This window comes from Papio anubis, chromosome 19 (genome assembly GCF_008728515.1).
Source record: "Papio anubis isolate 15944 chromosome 19, Panubis1.0, whole genome shotgun sequence".
Lineage (NCBI taxonomy): Eukaryota > Metazoa > Chordata > Mammalia > Primates > Cercopithecidae > Papio > Papio anubis.
Genome location: NC_044994.1, coordinates 1,784,106 through 1,808,454, shown reverse-complemented (window position 1 = coordinate 1,808,454; position 24,349 = coordinate 1,784,106). Strand labels below are relative to the sequence as shown.

The window sequence follows — 24,349 nt, the reverse complement described above, 5'->3', positions numbered from 1 at the left end:
AATACAAAAATTAGCCTGGCATGGTGGTGCATGCCTGTAGTCCCAGCTACTTGGGAGGCTGAGGTAGGAGAATCACTTGAACTCAGGAGGCGAAGGTTGCAGTGAGCCAAGATCGTGCCACTGTACTTTTCAGCCTGGGTGACAAAGCAAAAGTCTGTCTGAAAAAAAAAAAAAAAAAGGAAGAAAGAAAAGACAGTGGAAGAAAAGAGCAACTTCATTTTAGAGAGACCTGACAAACACTCAGCCAAATGATCAAACTTAACAGCATCAGGTGTAAGTCATGTTGATAGCATGTATCCTTGAAATGGTGTGATGAGAATGGCACTTTACCCCTGTGACCTTTCTCCCTCAAATCCTTAACCCCTGTGTAACCATGAGAAAACAAACAAAGCAAAACAAAGGGACATACTATGGAATACCTGATGAGAACTTAGAATTGTGAAGCTCATCAAAAACAAGAAATATCTAAGAAGTCACAGCCTAGAGGTGCCCGTAGAGACATGATGATGAAACATAATGCAGCACTCTGCATGGAATTCTAGTGTGGATAAAGGATATTAGGTGGCTGGGCATGACCAGCACTCTGGGAGGCCGAGGTGGGTGGATCCCCCAAGGTCAGGAGTTCAAGACCAGCCTGGCCAACATGGTGAAACCCCGTCTCTATGAAAAATACAAAAATTCGCCAGGCAAGTTAGGGGGTTCCTGTAATCCCAGCTACTTGGGAGGCTGAGGCAGGAGAATCACTTGGACCCAGGAGGCGGAGGTTGCAGTGAGTCAAGATCATACCACTGCACTCCAGCCTGGGCGACAGAGCAAGACGCTATCTCAAACAAAAATAAAGAAAAGGACATTAGGTGAAAGCTAAGTTTAAAATCATGTATCAGTATTGGTTTGTTAATTGTGACAAATGTACCATACTAACGTAAGATTTAACTGTTGAGGAAAATGAGTATAGAGAATTATCTGTAGTACGTTTTCAACTTGTCTGTAAATTTAAAATTGTTCTAAAAAAATACTTGAAATATATCTTGGAGCTTGTTTCATATCAAATATAGATATGGATATATAGATGATGGATTTTTTTATTATTTTAAATGGATGCATAGTATTCCATAATATACATATGTATCATAAATTATCTAGAAATCTAAATCTAAATTTCTCTGTCATGTTCATTTAAAATTCTATTAGCTTTGCACTATTACTGTTCATAGCCAACAAATATCCTTAAATAAACATGAAAGCATATATGCAATAACTTGTCTGTATCTAAGTAAAACATAAAACCTAAAGAAGTTTTGAAAAACTCCAGCAGAGAAAGCTGCAGATGGGAAACCAAGGCTCTGCACATATTAAGGTCTTGAAGGCCTTTATGTCACCTTCATGTTGCCTTTATTTTAAATACATTTTTCCCACAGATTATAGAGACTTGTATCTTGCTACTCTTGTAAATTATTCCCTGGCCCCAGATTTCTAGAGTAGTCTGTGGTTTATTTATGCAATGAAATACTACCCAGAAGTAAAAATGAACTATATTATATATGTGCATAAAATATATATATATACGGTTAACTTCATATAACAATTGTATGTATTATTTATGGGTGCATACCTATGTAGAAAAAGTGAGTTAAATATTCACGGGAATGATACACACTAATCTCAGGATAAGGCTTGAGGAAGAAGGAAGAGGAGGAGCAAAAGAACTGTAGGCAAGGCTTTAGCCGTGCCATGAAGTTTTAATTTCTTTTTCTTAAGTGTGCTGGCAGAACAAAATGTGGCAGAATGCGAATATCTGCTTCCTCTGAGCAATGGGTGTCTATGTGATGTTTTATAAGTCCTATCATTACATTCAGTTAAAAAATGGAAAGCCATTCACCATTCATGTCAGTCTCTTGTGTGGTTGGTAAATTATTGTGGGATTCTTTTTCCCTCTGATTCTTCAAAGTTTGGCTTTATATTGTTTGTATCTGCACCTGTTGATTGCAATTACATTTATCCCTCCCCTCCCTTTGTTTCTCCACACAGTCTGTACTTTTTGAATTGGGTTGTTTCAGTTTAAGGAAGGCCATATTTGAAGATGAAAACTAAGCATATTTGAGGATGCTTGAATGAAAAAAAATTATCCCTTCAAGCATTCACCAAAATAATGTGCAGCTTCGATTCTTTTATTTTTCACATGTTCTAGATAACAGATGGCACTTTAGGGCTATTAACAGTATGTGTGAGAAAAAAGTCAGGACTATATGTAGTGATTCTCTTAAATACTCCCATTGTTGAGTGGACAGTTTAAGTCATCATAGTTGTGAAGGGAATAAAAGAGAAGTGGCAGGTTGCTTTTGTTAGAAGTAATCTCTTAATATGAAATAAGAAAGTAACAGAAAATTTCCTACTTTTACAAAATTAAACAATCTGAAAGCTCAAGTTAATTGTTCTTAATAAAAACAAAAATACTAAGACATAAAAATAAAAATAATCTTTTCTGTCTAAAAAGAGAACCTAGACATTTCAGCAAACCAGTGCAAATTCTTTCAAGCTGTCTACATCTACCTATTCTGTACCTTATAATGGAATTGATGTTACTGGCAAGAGCTCTAAGATCATAAAATATCTTAAATACTTTCTGAATCATGAAAGAAAAAGTTATAATATTTTCAAATCATCTTAGTATTAAGAGATATTCTATTTGGTTTAAAATAGCAGCCTGTATAATGTCTAAGAAGTTCACAGACTTCAATCTAGCTGGGTTCCAAAAGTTTGTTGAGCCGCTGATTTTTCTGCGTTAGATATAAACGTTAATTTCCAAGTTTAATTTATGAAAGTTAGTTTAATCCACAGTAGCAGACTTCTCTTTGTTGGCTGTCTTTTGGTTCGTACTCCCTTTTAGAGACTTGGCAAGTGGACATTCATTAGCCGCTTAGTGCACCCCAACCCATACACAAAATTGCAAAGGGAAGCATTGATAACATCTAACAGGAAGTGTGGTGAGCTGGCTCCTGCAGTCCCATTCTTTAGTCCACAGGTTCACTCCTTCCCGATCTATGAGAGCTGATTCCACTAGACTGACTGGAGGCCAGCAGACACTGGCCTGTTTCCCTCCATGCTTTCCAGGGCTGGGACTTAGCAGAAAGGAGCCAGTGGCCTGGTGCTCCAGCATTCCTAATCAAGGAGCTTCTCCAACTAAGTGTCAGGGCCCCTAAGACATAATAGGAAGTTTGTTTCAGTGTTTTCTCAAAGGTATTTTTAGGCATCACTACCCTGGAAAAGGGAATTTTAATTACTATCATTGGTTATAATTTTATTAGGAGGTAATTTTAAGAATACCAATTTTATTAGGAGGAAACGTTTCCGCTATTTATTTCCAATATAAAGCTGTAGAAAAGGTTAGTTAGGGATGGGTAAGCCATTGGCAAGAGACGATTGACAGTATTCTGACTTAATACTCTAAGTCACTGCTATCCCAAGTAGCAGATCAGTGCTGGTCCATGAATTGTTTGAAACAGGTTTTCAACAAGTTAAATGCAGAAACTGAGAGAAAGCATTTAAAATTTATATAGCACAATGACATTGTGGTGACTTGCAGGCATGTGATCATTTTCTACTAATTATTATTTTCTGTTACATTTACAAATGTGTTGATATACAATGAATAGCAACTTTTAAAGGCTCTCATAGCTTGAAAAACACATTTTAGAAGGTAATAAATTTGTTAGAAAATCTATTTTCATTACAACATGTGTAATTTTGATTTTCTCTGACATAAATTTATACTACTAGCACTATTGCGTTTGTAATCAATGACGTTAATCACTTTTAAATTTACAAATAATATAAAAAGAAAGTAAAAAGAGAACAAGGAATTTTTCTGAGGTTCTTTGGTAAGAATTCAAGAAAGACAAAAGTGTGGAAGAAGATGAAAGAGGATGTATGTTCACCTGAGGTCTATGTTGTAAATGGTGAGAGACAGGGAGGGCGCAGGATGGTGCTGTGGGTAGAATCTCTGATGGAAAAGGTGGTGCTGGGTGGGGCTAATATGTGACTCGTATTTCTTGGTTCCAGCAACCTGGAAAACGTCTAGGTTATATCTGAAATGAGGTAAGAAGAGAGAAAATGAGGCAAGATATAATTATTCATTTTAATTGTATGAGCTGGTTACAAATAAAATATTTATTATTCATATTGTGTTTCTATATAGTAAGCCTTTGATAAAAATATTATTTTAATCAGATTCTACTTCTAGGTGGGTAGGTCGATACTTTTATGCGAGTATATATATGTATATAAGTCAGGCAGGTGTTAAAAAGATATGTGAAGTGTCCTAGACTAGCTATCCTCCTATAATCAAAGAGAAAACTAGAGAAAATATATGAAACAACTGTTTTCAGACACTGGGCGATTGGAAGTGCAGGTTTATGATGGCTGAGAGAAGGGAAACAAGCAGGATAGGCTAAAGGATTTTTCCAGCTTTCTACCTGGAAGAATTTACCGCACATTATATGGGGAAGGGAATCCAAGCTGAGCATGGTGGTCTTACTGAGCTGAAGATGAGAATTTGGAGAGAATGAGGAGGCTGACATTTGTGGCACAGAGTAATGGAAAGGAGAAAGACAGAGAAAGAGCTCCAGAGATCTTCAAGGAGTCACCCAGACACTTCAGCTGAATTCTAAGCTGTGCGTGCATAGGTAAGACTCCATGAAGTCAGACAAAACAAAACTCCTGAGGAAAGAACAAAAATTGAGGAACTGTAAAGTTAGTAACTACCAGAGCTCATATAGATCGGAGAAAATATTTTAGCTTTGACCAGAGTGAAGAATTCTTCTACTCTACTGGGGCTGAGCTAGTCACACCATGAAGGTTACTGCAGGCCCATCACAACAAAACTATGAACAAGCCTACTAGGATAAAGCTGATGCAAGTAACTTAACTTCCTGCCAGTACAAAACTCAACACCTTTTAAATGACAACAAAATCGAGACACTCGATAGTGTAAACATAACAATGTTCAGCATCCAGTTGAAAATTTTTAGACATGTGAAAAAGCAAGAGAAAACTCAACCAGTGAAAATCAAACTACAAGTGAAACCTCCTTAAAACAACTTTTTAAAATATTTTCAAGATTCAAGAAAATAGACCTAATGAAAACAAAAATGGAATTTATAAAAGAGAATTGATGGACAAAAAGAACAAATGAAAGTGAAGAACTACAAAAATACCATAGCTGTAATAAACAATCTACTGAATGAGCTTAAGAGCAAATTAAATACCGCAGAAGAAAAGATTAGATGGATTTGAGGATAGAATGATAAATCCTACCCAAATTGAAGCACAAGAAGAAAAGAAATTGAGGAAGAAAAAAAAAAAAATACTGAACCACATAACCTGTAGGACAACTTCGAGAGGTTTAACACAAGTGTAATTGGAGAAAGATGTGAGCATAGATAAATGTATATTAGGAAATAACAGCCAAATGTTTCCCAAATTTGATGAAAAATATAAACTCCCTGGTCCAAGAAGTTTAACAAACTCCAATCTAAACAAAAAGAAAGTCCCACGAAAACACAATATAGTTAAAAATTTGCGTATCAGTGATAGAGAAAAATATTTAAAACAGCCAAATAAAAAGACACATTATGTGCAAGGGAACAATAGTAAGAATTATCACACTCTTCTCACCAGAAATGAATGCCATTCAAAAAGCAATAGGATAACATTATTAAAGTTACTTCTCAAAGGAAAAAAAACTATGAACCTATAATTCTGTATCTGAGGATGTAGATAGAAGAAATGAAGGTCAAATAAAGATATTATTAGACAAGAAAGACTGAGAGAATTTTGCACCAGCAGACCTGCAGTATGCAGATATTAGAGGATGCTCTTCAGACTTAAGGAAAATGATTTCAGGTAGACGCTTAGCTCTACAAATTAAAAGCTCTTGAAATGAGATTCACCTTTTCTCTACCTCTGTATGAAGTTTTGTGAAGATATTATGTCTTCATGTAAGAAGCTGCAGCAGTTTTTTGTGACCAAGAGAGAATAAGCATGAAGGTGGACACCGATGATGCATTGAGGACAACATTGAGAAAACACCTGTGTGATTGTGCACTGAATTAGCTAACCTGGAACTGCTCATCTTTTGATTTTCTGTTGAGTGATATGTTTAACATTGATAGAGCAATCAACATTAAAATCTGATCAAAGAAACAGGCAGTTTCACATCTTCATAGCTGAGTCTTTGGAATACATTGGCAACGCTTATATCTTCAGCATTATTCTTTGCATTGATTAGTAACTGAAATCTAAAATCTTTAATTCTTTTTTATTTTTGAATAGATATTCATTAGAATAATGAAAGAGAAAATTTACATTTTAAGAATTCCTAAAAGGAATTACATTTTTAAAGATTGCCTTTTTATCCAAAAAGCAGTATACCATTTATAAATATTTAACTGTATATCATACAAATGCCTCCAGTTTTATCCAAATCCACTGTTAAATTACCCATGTATTTATTCCAGTAGAAATCATTATACCTTTTTATTGTTAATTTCATTAATGCTTTACTGGAAATAATGTAGATGTACTTAAATGCAGTTCTCACAGTTTTTGTTATGACAATTAAATGGAACATTTCCATATTATTTGGGGGGGCGGCGATGTGTGTACTTACTAAGTTTAAAGTGTAACAGAAAATTATTAGCCACTAACAACATAGATAAAATAAATGGCCATTAGACTTACTTTAGGGCATGCTTTTCAATGATTTCAATGACAACATCCTTTTTATTTCTATTTCCATTAAAATGAAGCCAATAATTCGGTTATATATTCTAACTGAAAATGAGACTGTGAAATGATAGCCCTTCTAGTCTTGGACAACAGAATAGTTGACAAAAGTGATTCATTGACGTGAAGCAAAATGGTAGGGGACACCCATGAAGGATGCTCTAAACAAATATTTTGAGACTAATATGAACATACAATACTGTATGTAAATGAAAATTCCAAACGCATATCTTATTTACTATCCTCCATCAAACTTACTCAGTTAAATAAGGAGTACAGATGAGATAGAATTTTTGGTGATTTAGCAGATTCTCAGTATGAAATTCTTATTCTTTCCATTCCCTTTCTGTTATATTCATATATTACTATTGATCCTGCGACTGTTTTCAAATCAACACAAATAGCTACTGAAGGCTTTCTCTGTGCACGAATTCACCTAGAGTAAATCATTTTGATATTTCCCTAACCAAGAATTCCCAGGAAAATATTGGGTATACACAAGTGTATATTCAGGACATATTCAAGGCTATACATAGAGTTTGTTCAGCTTCATTCACCTGCCATGAAATGGGCTATATATTAACTTCTTATTAGTTTCTTCTTGTAAATCACCTTCCCCTCAATTCCTTTTAAAGTCATGCTGAATTCAACATCATTGAAGATCAACATGGAGTACTAATCAAAGTATTTCAAGAAATTTCTTATATCTAATCTAATAGTATTTTGGCAGAACAGAGATGACAAGGAACATGAAGTATGACTACTTCTTTAAGGGTATAAATTGTGATTTTTATGTCCTTGTTGATGTTCCAGAATCTGTTTAGTCTATTTATCTGTATTTTTTTCAAGGGACAGAGAAACAACTCAAAAAATAAGAAAAAAGTATATACTTTATTCAGCTTATGTTGTAATCAGAATAGGTTATGAAGGAAAACATTTAATTCAGGTAATAGACTTCATAGAAACATTGTAAAGTCCTACTTTTTTTCTTTTTTCTTTTTTGATGGAATCTTGCTCTGTCGCCCAGGCTGGAGTGCAGTGGCACAATCTCGGCTCACTGCAACCTCCGCCTCCTGGGTTCAAGAGAGTCTCCTGCCTCAGCCTCCTGAGAAGCTGGGACTACAGGCACCCGCCACCACACCCGGCTAATTTTTTGTATTTTCAGTAGAGGCGGGGTTTCACAGTGTTAGCCAGGATGGTCTTGGTCTCCTGACCTCGTGATCCACCCGCCTCGGCCTCCCAAAGTGCTGGGATTACAGGCGTGAGCCACCATGCCCGGCCGTAAAGTACTACTCTTTTGAAGAATGTTTCTGTCTTGTTCAATCTTAAAACACGAAAAAATAAAATGAGGCCACGGAAGAACTTCAGAAGGTCATAATCAAATTGTCTTATATAGTGTATAAAAATATGGTCTGTAAGTTTTTTATAAACAAAATTGTGCCTTATAAATATTTTACACTCTGCCTTTTCCTATACCAGTGTCATGTATCTAGCCTTAATAAATGGACATTTTGGTATAATTTCATTGGTTTTATATTTAATGTTCATTTAGTTATGTTTAAGAGATCAAATCTCACCTCAAACAACTTTTAATAGAGTGTTTTAATTCTATTGTCAAATTGGTGTTCATTGTATTTGATATTGCTTAAAATATCTAGACAAATAGGGTGGGATATTTTTTTATAAGGGAACTCTCATTAAATGGTGTTTGCTGGGATGAGATTTAAATAGCAGGTAAAATATTAGTTTCTACTAATAAGAGAAAAGAACTGTCCAACTGACTTTAACTCAATGCTTCCCAAACTTTATTTATTTTATTTATTTTTTTTGAGACGGAGTCTCGCTCTGTTGCCCAGGCTGGAGTGCAGTGGCGTGATCTTGGCTCACTGCAACCTCTGCCTCCTGGGTTCAAACAATTCTCCTGCCTCAGCCTCCCAAGTAGCTGGGACTACAGGCGTGCGCCACTACGTCCAGCTAATTTTTAGTAGAGATGGGATTTCACCATGTTGGTTGGCCAGGATGGTCTCGATCTCTTGACCTCGTGATCCACCCGCCTCGGGCTCCCAAAGTGCTGGGATTACAGGCATGAGCCACTGCGCCCGGCCAATGCTTCCCAAACTTTAATGTGTATATAAATCACTTGAGTGTCTTGTTGGAATGCAGATTTTCATTCAGTAGGTCTTGGGTGGGGCCCAAGATTCTGCACTTCTAATGGAAGAAGCGCTGAGGGACAAGGTCTTAGAAAACCCGCACCATTTATAATTGTGCCATGCCTAATTTTATTCCTCTGCTTCATGAGCCCCAACATACTCTTCAATGTTTTAAAAATTAATAAAACTGCAGCTGAAAAGATAAATAAATAATTTGGTTCTATGTATTAGTTTATATTTGTGCAAAAAAGCAAAAATACAAGTTATTCCAGTAGTTACCAGATCTGGAAATATCAGACATGGATTTCATTGAAATCCTCCCAAAGACATAAATTACGTATTCATTTGAAAACTTACTGACTCATTTTGCCTTAACTTGACTTCTTTAGTGATGCACCAATTTTTTTCCTTTTGCATGTTGTCAATACTATATAATGATTAGTGGAGAAAATCTATAGATTTTCATTGGGTATTTAGGTGTTGCCCCTATTGTTTTGTAAACATAATTAATTTTCTGATGAACAGTTGTTTTTATAAAAGTCTTTGAAAACATTTCTGATTATTTTTGATTGATAATTTCAAGTAATCATTCAATCAAACATTTTTGATTGATAGTTTCAGTTACATTTTGCAAAATTATTAGTAAAGCTACTACTAGAGTTGCCATTATAATAATCTGAACATGACCCATGTATAGAAAACTTTAAGTGCTTTGGAAGCATCTAAGAAACATTATTTAGGTCCTGAAGGAGTTTACAACCCATTTCAAGCCACGAGACACAGAAATATAAAAGAACACTAATGGCATAAGACATTGTGATCTGTGGTTAAATGAGAATTACAGATACTAGGTTCACCAAAATGTCAGCCACACACAGCATGGGAGGTGGGTCTGGGGATGGAGAGGCTTCAGACTGGCAGAGGTTGAGGCAGGGGTGGAGAGAGACAATTGACAAGGAAGCTCCTCCTGATGAAGAGCTGAGCACTTCCAGCATGAGACTTATGTGTCTGCTAGGCAGGGAGTCTTCCCAGCTCCTGCCTAGTGGGATTTGATCATAACTGCAGCCCGGTACCTGTGGTGTGTTTCCCGCACCTCCTTTCTCCAAATGAGAGTTTTCATTGCACTGATAATGTTTCCACTCCACTGACGTATGCTGGGTGCAATTTTGCAGACCTGTAAGGAGCGAAGTACTGAACTGTAAGAGAGGACCAAGCATCACCTAGGCCTCCACCTCGTGAGCTGTATAACTGGGTAGAAATTTGGAATCGTTTTTCTTGGAGAGGGAGAAAGTATGTTCTATGTGTGAGAAGAAAGTGTGCATAAATATATAGACTATAACTATAATGTACCATCAGAAGACTGTCCTTCTTCATTTGTTCCTCAGTAAGAGCACTCACAAATATTATCTAGGTACCTTGCTATTGAAACAACAGATGTATCATTCTAGCTTGAACTATATACATCTGTACTTTTATACAAGGAAGAAATTGATATCTATCACGTAAGAAATCTAGTGGCCCTGTAGCTTACAATCCAAAACAAGTGTATATAGGATATTTTCAAGCCCCATTTCAGCAATAAGTTGAAGTGTCATGAAAAGCATTTCAAAAGTCGTATGCCTTTCATTTCTGATCTTCACATTACCTCTTCGAGATACGTTATTTACTAGCCTCATTTTCCAAATGAGGAAATTGAGGCATAAAGTGGTTAAATGCCCTACTCAGGGTCACATAGGTAATCATTCAGGCAGGGCTCGAATCCATGTCTGGATTACCGTTCTTTTCATTTATCCCTGTAGCCTCTGATTTTAAGTTTATTCTGAGTTCATGTTAAGGCAATTTCATTTAAAAGATGTGCTTTAAAATCAAAATACTAAGTAGAATATGTGCCACTTGAATTTTCATTTTTTTAATGTTTAAAAATAAGATCCATGTTTTGTTGCCATTAGATTTATGCCATTAGGATGGGGAAAGGGTGGGGAAGGGATGCAAGAAACAGAAAAGTTAATTATTTTTAGTGCCTGGCCATTTTCCCCACAATCAGTTTTATAAGCTGCTGCAGGGTACCTATGTCTGCTTAAAGAATTAAATCCCCAGGGACCATGTGTGGGTAGCTGCAGTTGTTGCTAGCTTTGTATCTTCAAACATAATTAATCAGTAAGGTTGAACTCTTTCCCCTGAACCAGGACTCGCTTACGGAAACACAGCTTCCTCCCCCTCTCAAGGCTGCTTGTCATGTGTTCCTCGGTCTCAGTTGAGCCCATGAGTGTGTCTCACTGGCCAGTCATCATGGCCGCTGATCCACTTGGCTCCTGGTGTCTCATGAACTTTCTGAATACTCTGCCTGGGAATTCCCATGGGGGCCCAGGACGCTTGGAGTCTGTCACCAAACCCAGGGAAAATGGTATGAGAATAGGAACGGCTGAACACGCTGGGGGCTGACAAGGCGTCCATCTTGACTGAGGCTTCAACAAGCCTCCTCTCTTTTGAGTGTGGTTTCTGTGTTTGAGTCTAGTGTCTGTATTTTGGACTGAAATTCTCAAACTTCCTGAAATACATCTGCCTCTTTGGGGCTACTTCCCTTTACCATTTCTTCCTCCATTCATTTCAATTAAAGGATGTGGGGTTAAAAATGAGAAGATTATTAAAAGATGTTTCCTCTAGAAAATGATTTGTCCCCAAATATTCCTTTTATGCTAGTTGGAAACAATATATTTCCTGGCTTCCTAAAGGATTGGAAGCTGTCTTGGACTTAGAACTCTGAGCCCTTGAGGAAAAAAAGTTAAGTATGGAGCCAGGCACGGTGGCTCACCCCTGTAATCCCGGCACTTTGGGAGGCCGAGGCGGGCAGATCACGAGGTCAGGAGATTGAGACCATCCTGACTAACACGGTGAAACCCCGTCTCCACTAAAAAAATTCAAAACATTAGCCGGGCGTGGTGGCGGGCACCTGTAGTGCCAGCTACTCGAGAGGCTGAGGCAGGAGAATGGCGTGAACCTGAGAAGTGGAGCTTGCAGTGAGTGGAGATCGCACCACTGCACTCCAGCCTGGACAACAAAGCAAGACTCCATCTCAAAAAAAAAAGTATGGTGTCCCGCCTCACACCTATTAGGATGGCTACTCTCAAAAGCATAAAATAACAAGAGTTGGCAAGGCTATAGAAAAACTGGAAGATTGTGCACTGCTGGTGGGAATGTAAAATGGGGCAGCACTGATGGAAAACAGTATACCAGTTCCTCTACTAAAACTAGAATGGCCCTATGATCCAACAATTTCACTTATGGCTATATATTGAAAAGAATTGAAAACAGGGTCTTGAAGAGATACTTGTTCACCCATGTTCATAACTGCATTATGCACAATAGTCAGAAGGTGGAAGTGCCATCGACAGATGAATAAACAAATGGGACATATACATACAGTGTATGTACATATGTATGTATATGTATAGACAATGTATATATAATGGAATATTATTCAGCCTTAAAGTAGAAGGAAATTCTGACACTTGCTACAACCTGAATGACCCTTCAGGCCATCATGCTACGTAAAACAAGACAGTCACAAAAGACAAATATTGGATGGTTCCACTAACGTAAGGTACCAGGTAGTCAAATTCACAAATATGGAGTATACAGTGGTGGTTTCCAGGGCCGGGGAGGAGAAGGGAATAGGGAGTTTTTATTTAATGTGTACAGAATTTTAGTTTTGCAAGATGAAAAAGTTCTGTAGATTGGTTTCACAACAATATGAGTGTAATTAATACCACCGAACTATGTCCTTAAAAATGTTTAAAATGGCCTGGGCGCAGTAATCCCAGCACTTTGGGAGGCCGGGGCTGGCAAATCACCAGTTGCAGACTAGCCTGGCTAACATGGTGAAATCCCGTCTCTACTAAAAATACAAAAATTTAGCTGGGCGTGGTGGCGCGCGCCTGTGATCCTAGATACTCTGGAGGCTGAGGCAGGAGAATCGCTTGAGCCCGGGAGGCGGAGGTTACAGTGAGCCGAGGCCCACTGCACTCCAGCCCGGGTGACAAGAGTGAGACTCCGTCTCAAAAAAAAAAAAAAAAAAAAAAAAAAGTTTTATGTTATGTGTGTTTTGCCTCAAATAAAGATTTTTTTAAGTGTGCTGTTATTTTCAGTATTACGTATTTCTTGCAAATGGCTGGGATCCTGTATTACTAGAGACCGAGCAGATGTGGTCTGGAGCACACCTGAAAACAGGTGGAGGTTTTATAAATCTGCCAACATGTGCGAGTAGAAACAAGTGCCCTGCCAATTCATAATCACCACATGTTGTCAGATGTTACGGGTGCTTCGGAGAGAGAGAAAAAAGTGCAAATAAGTCCTCCATGAGGAGTGGAGGGACGTCTATGATGAGTCCATGGAGGCCCCCAGAGCCGAAAGAATTCACCCTGCGCCGGGCCCCAGGCGGAAGACTCATCACAGTGCTGCGATGAGTGACGCTTCTGTTGCCGCAATGTCCTTTTTCATCCCAAGGCATGGAATGATTTTTTTATATAACTTTTATTATAGTTTCAGGGTACATGTGCAGGTTTGTTATATCCATACATTGCATGTTGCAGGTGCACAGATGATTTCATCACCTGGGTAATAAGCATAGTACCCGATGAGTGGTTTTCCCGCCTCACCCTCCTCCCACCCTCACCCTCAAGGAGGCCCTGATGTCCTGTTATTCCCTTCTTAGTGTCTGTGTGTACTCAGTGTTTAACTCCCACTTACGAGCGAGAACAGCAAAGCATGGAATGAATTTTTATACATAATAATCTGAGTAAAGTGCAGTTGAAGGATCTTGGAATCATCCAGGGCTGCTTCATATTTTGTTCCTATTGGATATTTGAGTCTCATTGTTTCTTCCTTATAAATGTGAATTGTCAGTTTAAAAACACTGGTGTTGGCCGGGCGGGTGGCTCACGCCTGTAATCCCAGCACTTTGGGGAGGCCGAGGCGGGCGGATCACGAGGTCAGGAGATCGAGACCATCCTGGCTAACACGGTGAAACCCCGTCTCTACTAAAAAATACAAAAAATTAGCCAGGCGAGGTGGCGGCGCCTGTAGTTCCAGCTACTCGGGAGGCTGAGGCAGGAGAATGGCGTGAACCCGGGAGGCGGAGCTTGCAGTGAGCTGAGATCTGGCCACTGCACTCCAGCCCTGGCAACAGAGCCAGACTCCATCTCAAAAAACAAAATAAAACAAACAAACAAACAAACTAGTGCTATTTCTGGACCATATACTTTTATTTATTGCTTCCTTCAGAAGGTAAAGTTCAAAATCCTTGTTAATAGCCAGTAGAGAACAAATAACTATCTGCTGTGTGTGACCTAAGATATACTTTAGGTAAATAGAAGTGTATTTTTGTTGCCTTTCTTACACTTATTCTGTGTTCTTAGTTAATAAACTGGGGCACTAAAATCATGCATATTGGGATTCAAGCAGCAGTAATTTTTCTCTGAAAATTCCAGAATTTGCTTGTGTATCTGCAGTTTCTTACCTTTCTCTTTTTTAAAAGCAGGAACTTTTCCATCTTTTAATCTCTGCTCCAACCATAACCGTGATCACCTACTTACTCTCAGTGTATTTAATTCAGTTTAAAAAACTTACCTTTAAAGCCTTCCGTGCCCTAAGCACTGCTATAAACGCAAGATGACAAGACATACACCCTTTTCGGACGGCATTAGAATAAAAATGGGCAGCAAAACAAGCACGTAAACTAAAAAAATAGCAGAAATTCAAATTATGACTACAAATATTGTTGTGGAGGCATAGGAAAAATTGATTCTAAGAAGGAGAAATCGTAGTCATTTCCTGGAGATGGTTACTTTGGAGCTAGACCTAGATGATGCCAAGGATGTTAACAACCAGCAACAACAAAGAGATAGGAAGAAACATGAATGAAGTGTGCTGGGAAATGGCTTCAGGGTATTGGCTAATATTAACTATAAGGAATATCGGGCCTGAAGGAAAGAATGAAGAAGAACCAATGCTTACAGCAAAACTTAATTATCATAAATTAGCGTGAAGGTTCAGATGATAGGCCATGGACGTAATGTAATTATGCATCCTGAACAGCTGGTATCCTGTGTGACCCCTGCAGTATTTTGGAATGATTGAGGTATCTGGAAAGAATACAGTGATATGCACATATTATGGGATTGCACTTGGAGTTGGGGGCTGGAGTTATCCTAAGAGGTATCAGAGAATCTATGAAGCTCTGCCTGTCCTATTTCTTGGATCTTCATTGCCAAGGAGTGGGTAAAGCTCACCTGGTACATATACCCCCAGTTCTTGATTTGGGGACTCCAGAGAAGTCATAGCTACTGAAAAGCCTCCTGGTAAAATGAGGAATAGCAACACCAAAGGGACTGAGATTTTATGGTAAACCCCAAATAGTCCAGCATAACCAAGGTTTTTGTCTGGGAGAAAGAAAAGGAGACCAGGTTGCTGAAGACCTCAGGGATGCTCTTCTGGGACTCAGGGCTTTTCTCCAGGAAGTGGGGGAATAGGGAGTAGTATGAGGAAGGTGGCGTAGAGAACATGAACTTTTCCAAGGAAACTCTGGCAGCTGTCATAATGTGGAGGGAAGAGAAATTAGAGGTAGGGAGACTGTCCTTGGCGTATTAATTGTCCAAGAAGAGAAGTGAAGATGTCTTCTATGGACAGAAATGCTGGCCATGAAGCAGCAGCCCAGACAGACCAGGTTCCAAAGTGGGAGTGTGGGCCCCAAGGGTCTGATGCGTCTCTGCTGGGAACTGATCCTCACCTGGGGGCCTATCTTCAGCTATCTTTTGGGAAATACAATCTGTGAGTTCTTAAGCATTTAATATAAGATCTTCTAAAACACTGTCCTTTCTTTTTCATATACTTGCGTCCTCACCCCACCCATCAACATTATTAGATTTTTTTTTTTTTTTTTTTTTTTTTTGAGTCGGAGTCTCGCTCTGTCGCCCAGGCTGGAGTGCAGTGGCCGGATCTCAGCTCACTGCAAGCTCCGCCTCCCGGGTTTACGCCATTCTCCTGCCTCAGCCTCCCGAGTAGCTGGGACTACAGGCGCCCGCCACCTCGCCCGGCTAGTTTTTTGTATTTTTTTAGTAGAGACGGGGTTTCACCGGGTTAGCCAGGATGGTCTCGATCTCCTGACCTTGTGATCCGCCCATCTCGGCCTCCCAAAGTGCTGGGATTACAGGCTTGAGCCACCGCGCCTGGCCAACATTATTAGATTTTATTAGGAAGGGAAAGCTCAGAGACATTGAGTCGCTTACCAAATACATTCGTACACGTTATCAATAGAACCAGGCCTAGGATCAAAGATACACAAAAGATATTCCAAATGCATGGAAGAGAAAAACTTCATCTTTATCTTTTTATTTCCAAATAAGCAGTCCATTGGGATGTGCTGCTCTGTAATTGTGTCATTGTATACTTCTCAAGCCAAGAGATATTTCTATGGAGAGATTTAAGACAGTCAGGAGGAGTGCCCATCCCCACCACCCACTGAAAGAGAGGGTTTCTGTGACACCTTGCTCTGCCCAAGCTAGCACCGGCCTTAGTGTGGGCAGAGTAGCTCCTGGAGAGCAGGTGCAATGGTATCAGTTTCTTTGTACTGTGAATATCAAGATGCAGTCCTGGGAAGCAAAGGTTGAGTAAATTAAATAATTGTTGGATGCTGTGTAGTATCCTAGAACTGCATGCCAGAAAGGATGTGAACTTCAAGTACAAATTTCTCATCTCGCATATGAATCCTTTCAACAGTATCTAGTTTCTTTAGAAAATTTTTAAAAAGAGAGAGAGAGAGAGAGAGAGATGCCAGGCATAGTGGCTCACACCTGTAATCCCAGCACTTTGGGAGGCCGAGGCAGGCGGATCACAAAGTCAAGAGATCATGACCATCCTGGTCAACTGAACAGCTGGTATCCTGTGTGACCCCTGCAATATTTTGGAATGATTGAGGTATCTGCAAGGAATAGAGTGACATGCACATATTATGGGATCGTACTTGGAGTTGGGGGCTGGAGTTATCCTAAGAGGTATCAGAGAGTTTATGAAGCTCTGCCTGTCCTGTTTCTTGGATCTTCATTGCCAAGGAGTGGATAAAGCTCACCTGGTACATATAGCCTCAATTAAATCCTGTCTGCACTACAAATACAAAAATTAGCTGGGCATGATGGCGTGTGCCTGTAGTTCGAGCTACTCAGGAGGCTGAGGCAGGAGAATCACTTGAACCTGGGAGGTGGAGGTTGCAGTGAACTGAGATCGTGCCACTGCACTCCAGCCTGGCAACAGAGCAAGACTCTGTCTGAAAAAAAAAAAACAAAAAACCAAACCAAACAAAAAAGGAGACGGAGAAAGAAATCTTAGATTTTATAGTATTCGCATAGCTCGATTAAAAAACCGTTCTTATAGGAGACAACAATCTGCCACCGGTTAGCTTCTGCTCATTTTTTTTAGGTCTGTACGTTGCTAGTACAAAATCTAAGTCTGATTCTTCAGTGTTAGTGTAGGAATGTGCAAAATCAGTTTGGAATCAGTTATGATATCAGTGGTAAGGTATGTAATGTCTATGTGGTATGAAGCATTTAGTTCACTTTACCAACAGCTACAGAAAATTACGATTAAAATTCTGTATGGGACAAAACAAGTATTTTTAAACTGAGAGTTGATGAGGTTAGTTCTAGCATATGTGCCAGGCGTGGAACAAGGAGAAGGACTCAGTAGCTGGAAGAGCTGCCACTTAGATTAACCCAGCTTGTCTAGCTTGTCTGATTTTACATCAAAGAGCTTTTTCTGTGTACTTTATACAAGAAATTTACATTTTAATCTAGGGCTGCAAAAAAGATTTTCAGAAAGTTCTACCATTCTAAGTGGGACATAACTTTTTTCACTCGGGAAATTGTTATTTCAAACGCTAACTCCAAAAAAAAATCTGGAACTTAAGAAAAAAATATTTTATAATAAGAACAAGTTATGGTATAACTTATTTATTTCTGATAAAACTGAAGAAAGTTAGTTTAATTTCTATTTAGCCTACTTTAAAATCTGTGTTCATCAATACACTAATATTGCACTCGCATTGTGATAGAAAACAGCATTCACCCTGAGAGATTTTACAAGTGAAGGGCATGCAGCCTTTGAAGATCCTATAACTGAAGAATGTAAGATTAAAAATTAAAGGAAATTCACATATAAAAGTTGCAAACAGTCTGGGTGCAATTGTTCACACCTATAATCCCCGCAGTTTTGGAGGCTAAGGTGGGAGGATGGCTTGAGCTCAGGAGTTCGAGACCAGCCTAGACAATATAATGAGACTTTGTCTCTACAAGTAATTAAAAAAAATATTTGGGTATGGTGGCATGCCCTTGTGTTCCTAGCGACTTGGGAGGCCCAGGCAGTCAAGGCTGCAGTGGGCTGTGATCAGCCTGGGTGACAGAGCGAGACCCCATTTCAAACACAAAAAATAAATAAAAGATGCAAACAGTAGAAAGGTGTGAAACTCACTTACCCTGTAAAGTTTTATGCATTTAGTAGAGTATTTTCTTAGAAAAATTGCCCATCAAAATGAATTTCTAAATGAATCATATTTTACACAGTTTTCCATTATATAATCAGACATGTGCTGATTAGTAGAAATCAGCATAAAAATAAACCATTTCAAAATGTAACAGACTCAAAGTCATATTTCAAAGAAAATGATTAATTACTATGCTTTGAAAAAATCATATTGCTCATAAATGATATTTGACAGAAATATATCTTACAGAAATTTTACTATATGATATTTGACTTTCATGGCTAAACTGCAGAAGTATCTCCAGTTTCAATATTTGCCCAATAATGTCAACACTAGCTGAGTAGCTAATGCTGAACCCAGCCAAAAACAAAATATTTGCTCATTTAGCCAGACTAGTAACATGTTACCACATACTTGGCATTTCTATAATGCAGGATTTTAATAGGGCTGATTTATAATTGAAACAAATTTCTATTAGATGTGCAAGAATTTAGTATTAGCTGGATTTTCAAACTGATGTAAAGATCATCTGGTCAATGTTGATGTCAATTTTATACATACACATATGATTTCAGAATGTATGTATTATATGCATATTATACATGTCTACATATGTTCTTTAAAGATGTAGTTACATATACAGAAGGATAATTGAAATATCTACAGTAGAATGGATCAACCTAGGAATAGCTCACGAATGTATCAAACACAAGGTACTTTTATTCAATGTTGGAGACATATAGCTTATTGCATCTTTTAAGCATTTTTCTTTGTTTTTTAACAGGTTGTTTGGTATCAAGTCAGTAATTCAAACGGACTGTTCCAGTACTTGGAAGATCATAGTAAACCCGGACCTGTCATGGTACCACCACGCCAACCCTATCCTCCTGCTGGTGATGTACTACACTCTGGCCACTCTGATCCGCATCTGGCTGCAAGAGCCCCTTGTAAGGACAAAAACGTTTTCATGATCTTGTCTGCAAAGTAACCTAGACTCTCCAGGTGAAATGATTCACTCCTGTTCTCTACTGACTAATCAATACTCTATTCCAACACAACTCTCGCGTTCTGGGTATGATGTTTTAATTCTGCAAAGAGTATTAAGTGAATATAAATATTACCAGACCAAATACTAGCTTCCCTTTACTAATACCACAACGCACAATGTGCTGGTAAGAATGGCAGGTGGTGAGAGGAATGGAAGACTCATTTTTGCTGATCACTTTAGTGTAATATGCCGTGTTGTTGTCATACATTATCTCATTTAATAAACCAAATAACTCCGATCAATAGACTAGGTATTATACCCATTTACAGATGAGGAAAATGAGGTTAGAGATGTCAGTTTTTCTAAAATCACACATTTACTGGGTGGTACAAATCAGATTCTAATCCACATTTGACAACAAAGCTCGGTCCTTAGAGGCACACACCCCTGTTATCAAGGGGGCTGGTGTTTCCTGTATCTCCTCCAGCCCTCTTAGCCTGTGAAGATGTGGGAGTGACAGTCCAGCTCTTGGTGGTGCCTGTTGCCTCCTGAGTATCCCCTTGTGAGGGATGGGGATTTGGATATTCCTTCCAGCGCAACTGCGGGTGTTTATTCCCTATGAAAATATGAACAAGGACACAGCATTTCTGAGGGGAGGACTGAAGCCTGGGTGGCTTCTCTTCTCTCTTTTCTCCTTCAGCGACAGAAAACATCAGCCTGATTTTCTTTACCCTAAATGACTGTCAGGAGCCCAGTTGCAAGGTGGCTTATTGACACATGAAGGAGACAAGCTGTGTAGACAGGGTCGCTGCACCTTTTCACTCCCCACCTGCGGGGAACCCCACAGCTGGGGACAGTTCTCATGAGCATGGCCCAGCCTGAGTCTCTGCATTCCAGTCCCGCCTCCTCCGAATCGCTCCTAGCCTGGGGCCCTGCAGAAGCTCCCCACTTTCTCTGTTCTGTCTTTATACCCGCAGACTATTTCCACACGTTCATCAGTCAAGCCAGTCAATGACTGTTTATGGAAGGCCACCTGGGTCTGACACTGACCTAGGGGCCGGCACAGAGCAATGACCTCAGTAGGCAGGGCCCCACTTAGAGAACTGTGCATTCTAAAAGAGAAAAATCGGTCCAAGAGAAGCACACAGGATGTAAATCAGATAGGAACTAAAACTGCAGGAGGCACATGCCTCCAGTCGTCCCTGACAGAAGCGCCACCTGCAGAAATGAGGATGGTGCCGTCTTCCTCCTCTGTGGTACCTCCTCCCCATCTCAGGGGCTAACAGCCATCTGTGGGATTAGGGTCTCAGAGGCCATCCTTGTTAGCAGGGTTCTCGTGCATCATCTTTCTTTTAGGCCACTGATGACAGTTGTATAGTAACAAAATGATTTATGGGTGGTAAGGAATCCCAGTCATGTTGTGTTATATTTTTCTTCAATTCTCTTCTAAAATTTGACTGTGCCAGTAGAATCATTAAAATCGTGTCCAATTCCTCCACAAGCATGCATATGTATATGTGTATATTCACAAATAAAAACATGTACATAAAAAGTTAAAGATATATATATATTGTTTTGAGATGGAGTTTCACTCTTGTTGCCCAGGCTGGAGTGCAATGGCGTGATCTCGGCTCACTGCAACCTCTGCCTCCTGGGTTCAAGCAATTCTCCTGCCTCAGCCTCCTGAGTAGCTGGGATTACAGGTGCCCAACACCACACCTGGCTAATTTTTTTGTATTTTTAGTAGGAAGGGGTTTCACTGTGTTGGCCAGGCTGGTCTCAAACTCCTGAGCTCAGGTAAATAACTCGCCTTGGCTTCCCAAAGTGCTGGCATTACAGGCGTGAGCCACCGCAATGGGAACTATTTCTGAACAATGTCTTACACATTACGGAGATTACTTTAAGGCTTTCGAGTTATTACGATTTCCCAGCCCATTTGCTTTCTCTGGCATATCCCATGTCATCTCTCAGATAATGCAGTAGCTTGATGAGGGCTCCGTTATAACTTTGGGCCAGTGTGATATTCTGTTTCCACTGCCCTGTGCTGTCTGGCAAGCAAAGGTAGGCAGAGAGAGAGCCGGGAAGACCATTTAGGCTACAGGCCACACAGCAATAGCAATGTTACAAATCATAAGGTCTGCAGGGGTTTGTGGAGAAAGGGGCTTAAAACTGTCATCAACATTTCATGTGGGCTGTATTTTAAATGGGCTGGGACCGAAGTCCCGTTGCACTGAGGCAATGAGGAAAAGAAGCTGATTATATCGTAGTTCCAGATGACCTACTGCGTTTAATGAAAAATGCCAGCCACCAAATGTGAGTGCTGAAGTAGACATCTGTGAAACATGTTTGAAAAAGAGAGAGAGAAAAGCGTGTCGAGACTTCAGTGTATTATATGGCCCCCACCTGGCAAACGTAACGCCCCAGGGAGTTAGGGTGCCCCACTTAGGAGTTCTACTCTGGTGCACTGGGACCCAGGAATCGGGCAGTGAGACTAAGTCCACTGCACTCCAGTATCAGTGACGCATGACTGCCCTTTTTACTAGGACACTTTTGTTGGGAAAACATGCTAAGGCACCAAAGCGCTTCTGTTCCTTGTATTCCTCTCTATCACCTCTCCTAGACCAGTTGTTTAATTTAGGCAAATGTCTCGTGCTTAGAAATGCTCTGGCTTAGTGCCGTGTGCGCTCTAGATGATTCTGCCTCCAGTACATCCAGTCTGAATTGAAGACTGCCAGCAGCTGGCTTACACGGTTAACTGCTCACCTTTGTGAAGGCTCTTACGCTAAGAACCATGTGCATAGCTGCTTTTGAGTGCAGTTGAGAATGCACTTGGAAAAGCTGCGGATATTTAACCATGAAGCATATTCTGTAATGCGTGGGGCTTAGTAGGAACAGGGGACATTTAATATTGATGTGCTTATCAATTGCAGGGGAGCATTTTTGTCCTTTTTTAAAGTGTCTTGATAAAATCCTGTATATTGTAAACATTCACTTTGAAAAATCATCATATAGAGCCAAAATGAAAAGCCCTCTCTTGGCCACCCAGGCTGCCTAGGGAGCTGCCTCAGGAAGCCAGACTGATCCTGTTTCTATGTTTCAGGTGCAGGAGGAGAGGACAAAAGAAGAGGACAAAGCCCTGGCTTGTAGCCCCATCCAAATAACGGCGGAGAGGAGGCGGAGCCTGTGGTACGCAACCCATTACCCCACTGATGAGAGAAAAGTAAGCCACGATGAAAGGGATTTCCGTTCCCTAATTTTTCTATTTTTGTATTTTACTGTTGAAAATGAGCCTTATAATATCATACATATCATATGATACTCGGGTTGCGTGTGGTTTATAGACACAGTGATTTAGGAGGGTTAGTACCAGAGGGGAAAACTGTTTCCAAAGAAAATACCCAGGTCCTGTCAAGAACATCATTTTATATTTCCGTGCTTTCTACTGAAATCTCCGAATCTTAAAAAGAATGTTCCTATTTTTAAAAAAAATTGTGTAATTAAAACAAACAAATGTAGCAAAGCAGTCTGTTAGCACTGGAGGGTGAGAATTTCAGTGCTGAACTATATCTTAGAAAATAATTTTTCTCTGTCGAGTATTTGGTTGATTTGGGTATTTGGCAGACAATTACTTGAAAATAAATGAAGTGAGCTTCATCACTTTGAGGCAAACAACTGACAGTAATTGTTAGCAGTGATAAAATTTAAGCATTTGAGTAAAGATTAGAATTTTGGAGGACTGGAAAACTCGTATCTACTGAGGGCTTAAACACTTCCCAATATTTGAGGACTTTTCTGATGAGATCGGGGTGGTAGTGACAAATGTCCTTTTTGTGCATGGCATACTGAAACGTATCAGTATTTGGTAGAGTCAATACCTGTAACTCACTGAAACAGCAGTTTCCGAATCACCGCCACCCGACATGACAGTGTGTGGGTAATTGATCCAGTTGGGGTGCATGGTATGCCAATGAGTTTTAATGGAGCAGAGTATGATGATATCAAAGCAGTGGTGGGTAAAACTACAGGCGCCTGAGCAAGAACCAAGGCCAGGGCACCAAAGTGCAGAGTGGTGATTGTAGATAGAGTCCTTCGCTGCCACGCTCTGGCGGAAAACAAAAGAAAAAGGCTGGTCTCACTTAAGAAGCTGGCCACAGTGGTACTCAGTCACCACTTAGAAAAGACCCAAACAGGAATGTGGTTGAGGACCTCTCACTTCTTTGAGGTAACTGAGTGTATTGACAAGGAACAGTAGGTCACAAATGGATAATTCAGATAACTCATATAGTACACATAATGTAGAATATGTAATTCATATGACCTTTTGATCATTGATTGGCTATTTTGAACTGAACTCAGCTAAGTACTATATTGACTTGTAAAAATGGCCTGTTGGCAATGTTGTAAACACAAATGCTCTTAGAATTTTTGGATGGAGTCAGCGTTTTGCTTTCCAGCATGTTCTCCAATTGAGGAGTGGGTTCTTTGTTTTTGTGGCAGTGAGTTTCTCTAAGACCCACACTCCTGCTCTCAGTGCGGCTACCCTGTGTTGAGCGTGGGGACAGTAATGAGTGAGCTACCTTAGGGGGGACAGCACTGTGGGGCAGAGGTGGCCGCCTATGGCATCTGGGGATTTCCCGGTCGTTTCCTCTATTGCACCTCACCAGGTTTCAGGTTATCTTACGCATTTCACTAAATGATGAAGAAAGCCCAGCTGTATTTAAAGTGAGGCCTGTGGACCTGTCGGGGTCCCGAGACCTTTGCAGGGATTCTTAGGCTCAAACCTATTTCTGTGCTAATACTTAAGACCTTTGCTTTGATGATATCAAAGCAATGGTGGGTAAAACTACAGGCGCCTGAGCGTGAACCCAAGGCCAGGGCACCAAAGCGCAGAGCGGTGAT

General features: G+C 39.8%; 1 protein-coding gene across 3 annotated transcripts in view; it reads left to right on the top strand.

Moving 5' to 3' along the window:
• PIEZO2 (piezo type mechanosensitive ion channel component 2) overlaps positions 1 to 24,349 on the top strand; it is a 460,524-nt gene that overhangs the window by 304,881 nt on the left and 131,294 nt on the right. For all 3 annotated transcript variants that reach the window (XM_031658679.1, XM_031658680.1, XM_031658678.1), the window contains exons 8-9: positions 19,247 to 19,409; positions 22,551 to 22,670. In XM_031658679.1, coding sequence (XP_031514539.1) covers positions 19,247 to 19,409; positions 22,551 to 22,670 — 283 coding nt within the window. The remainder of the gene's footprint in view (positions 1 to 19,246; positions 19,410 to 22,550; positions 22,671 to 24,349) is intronic.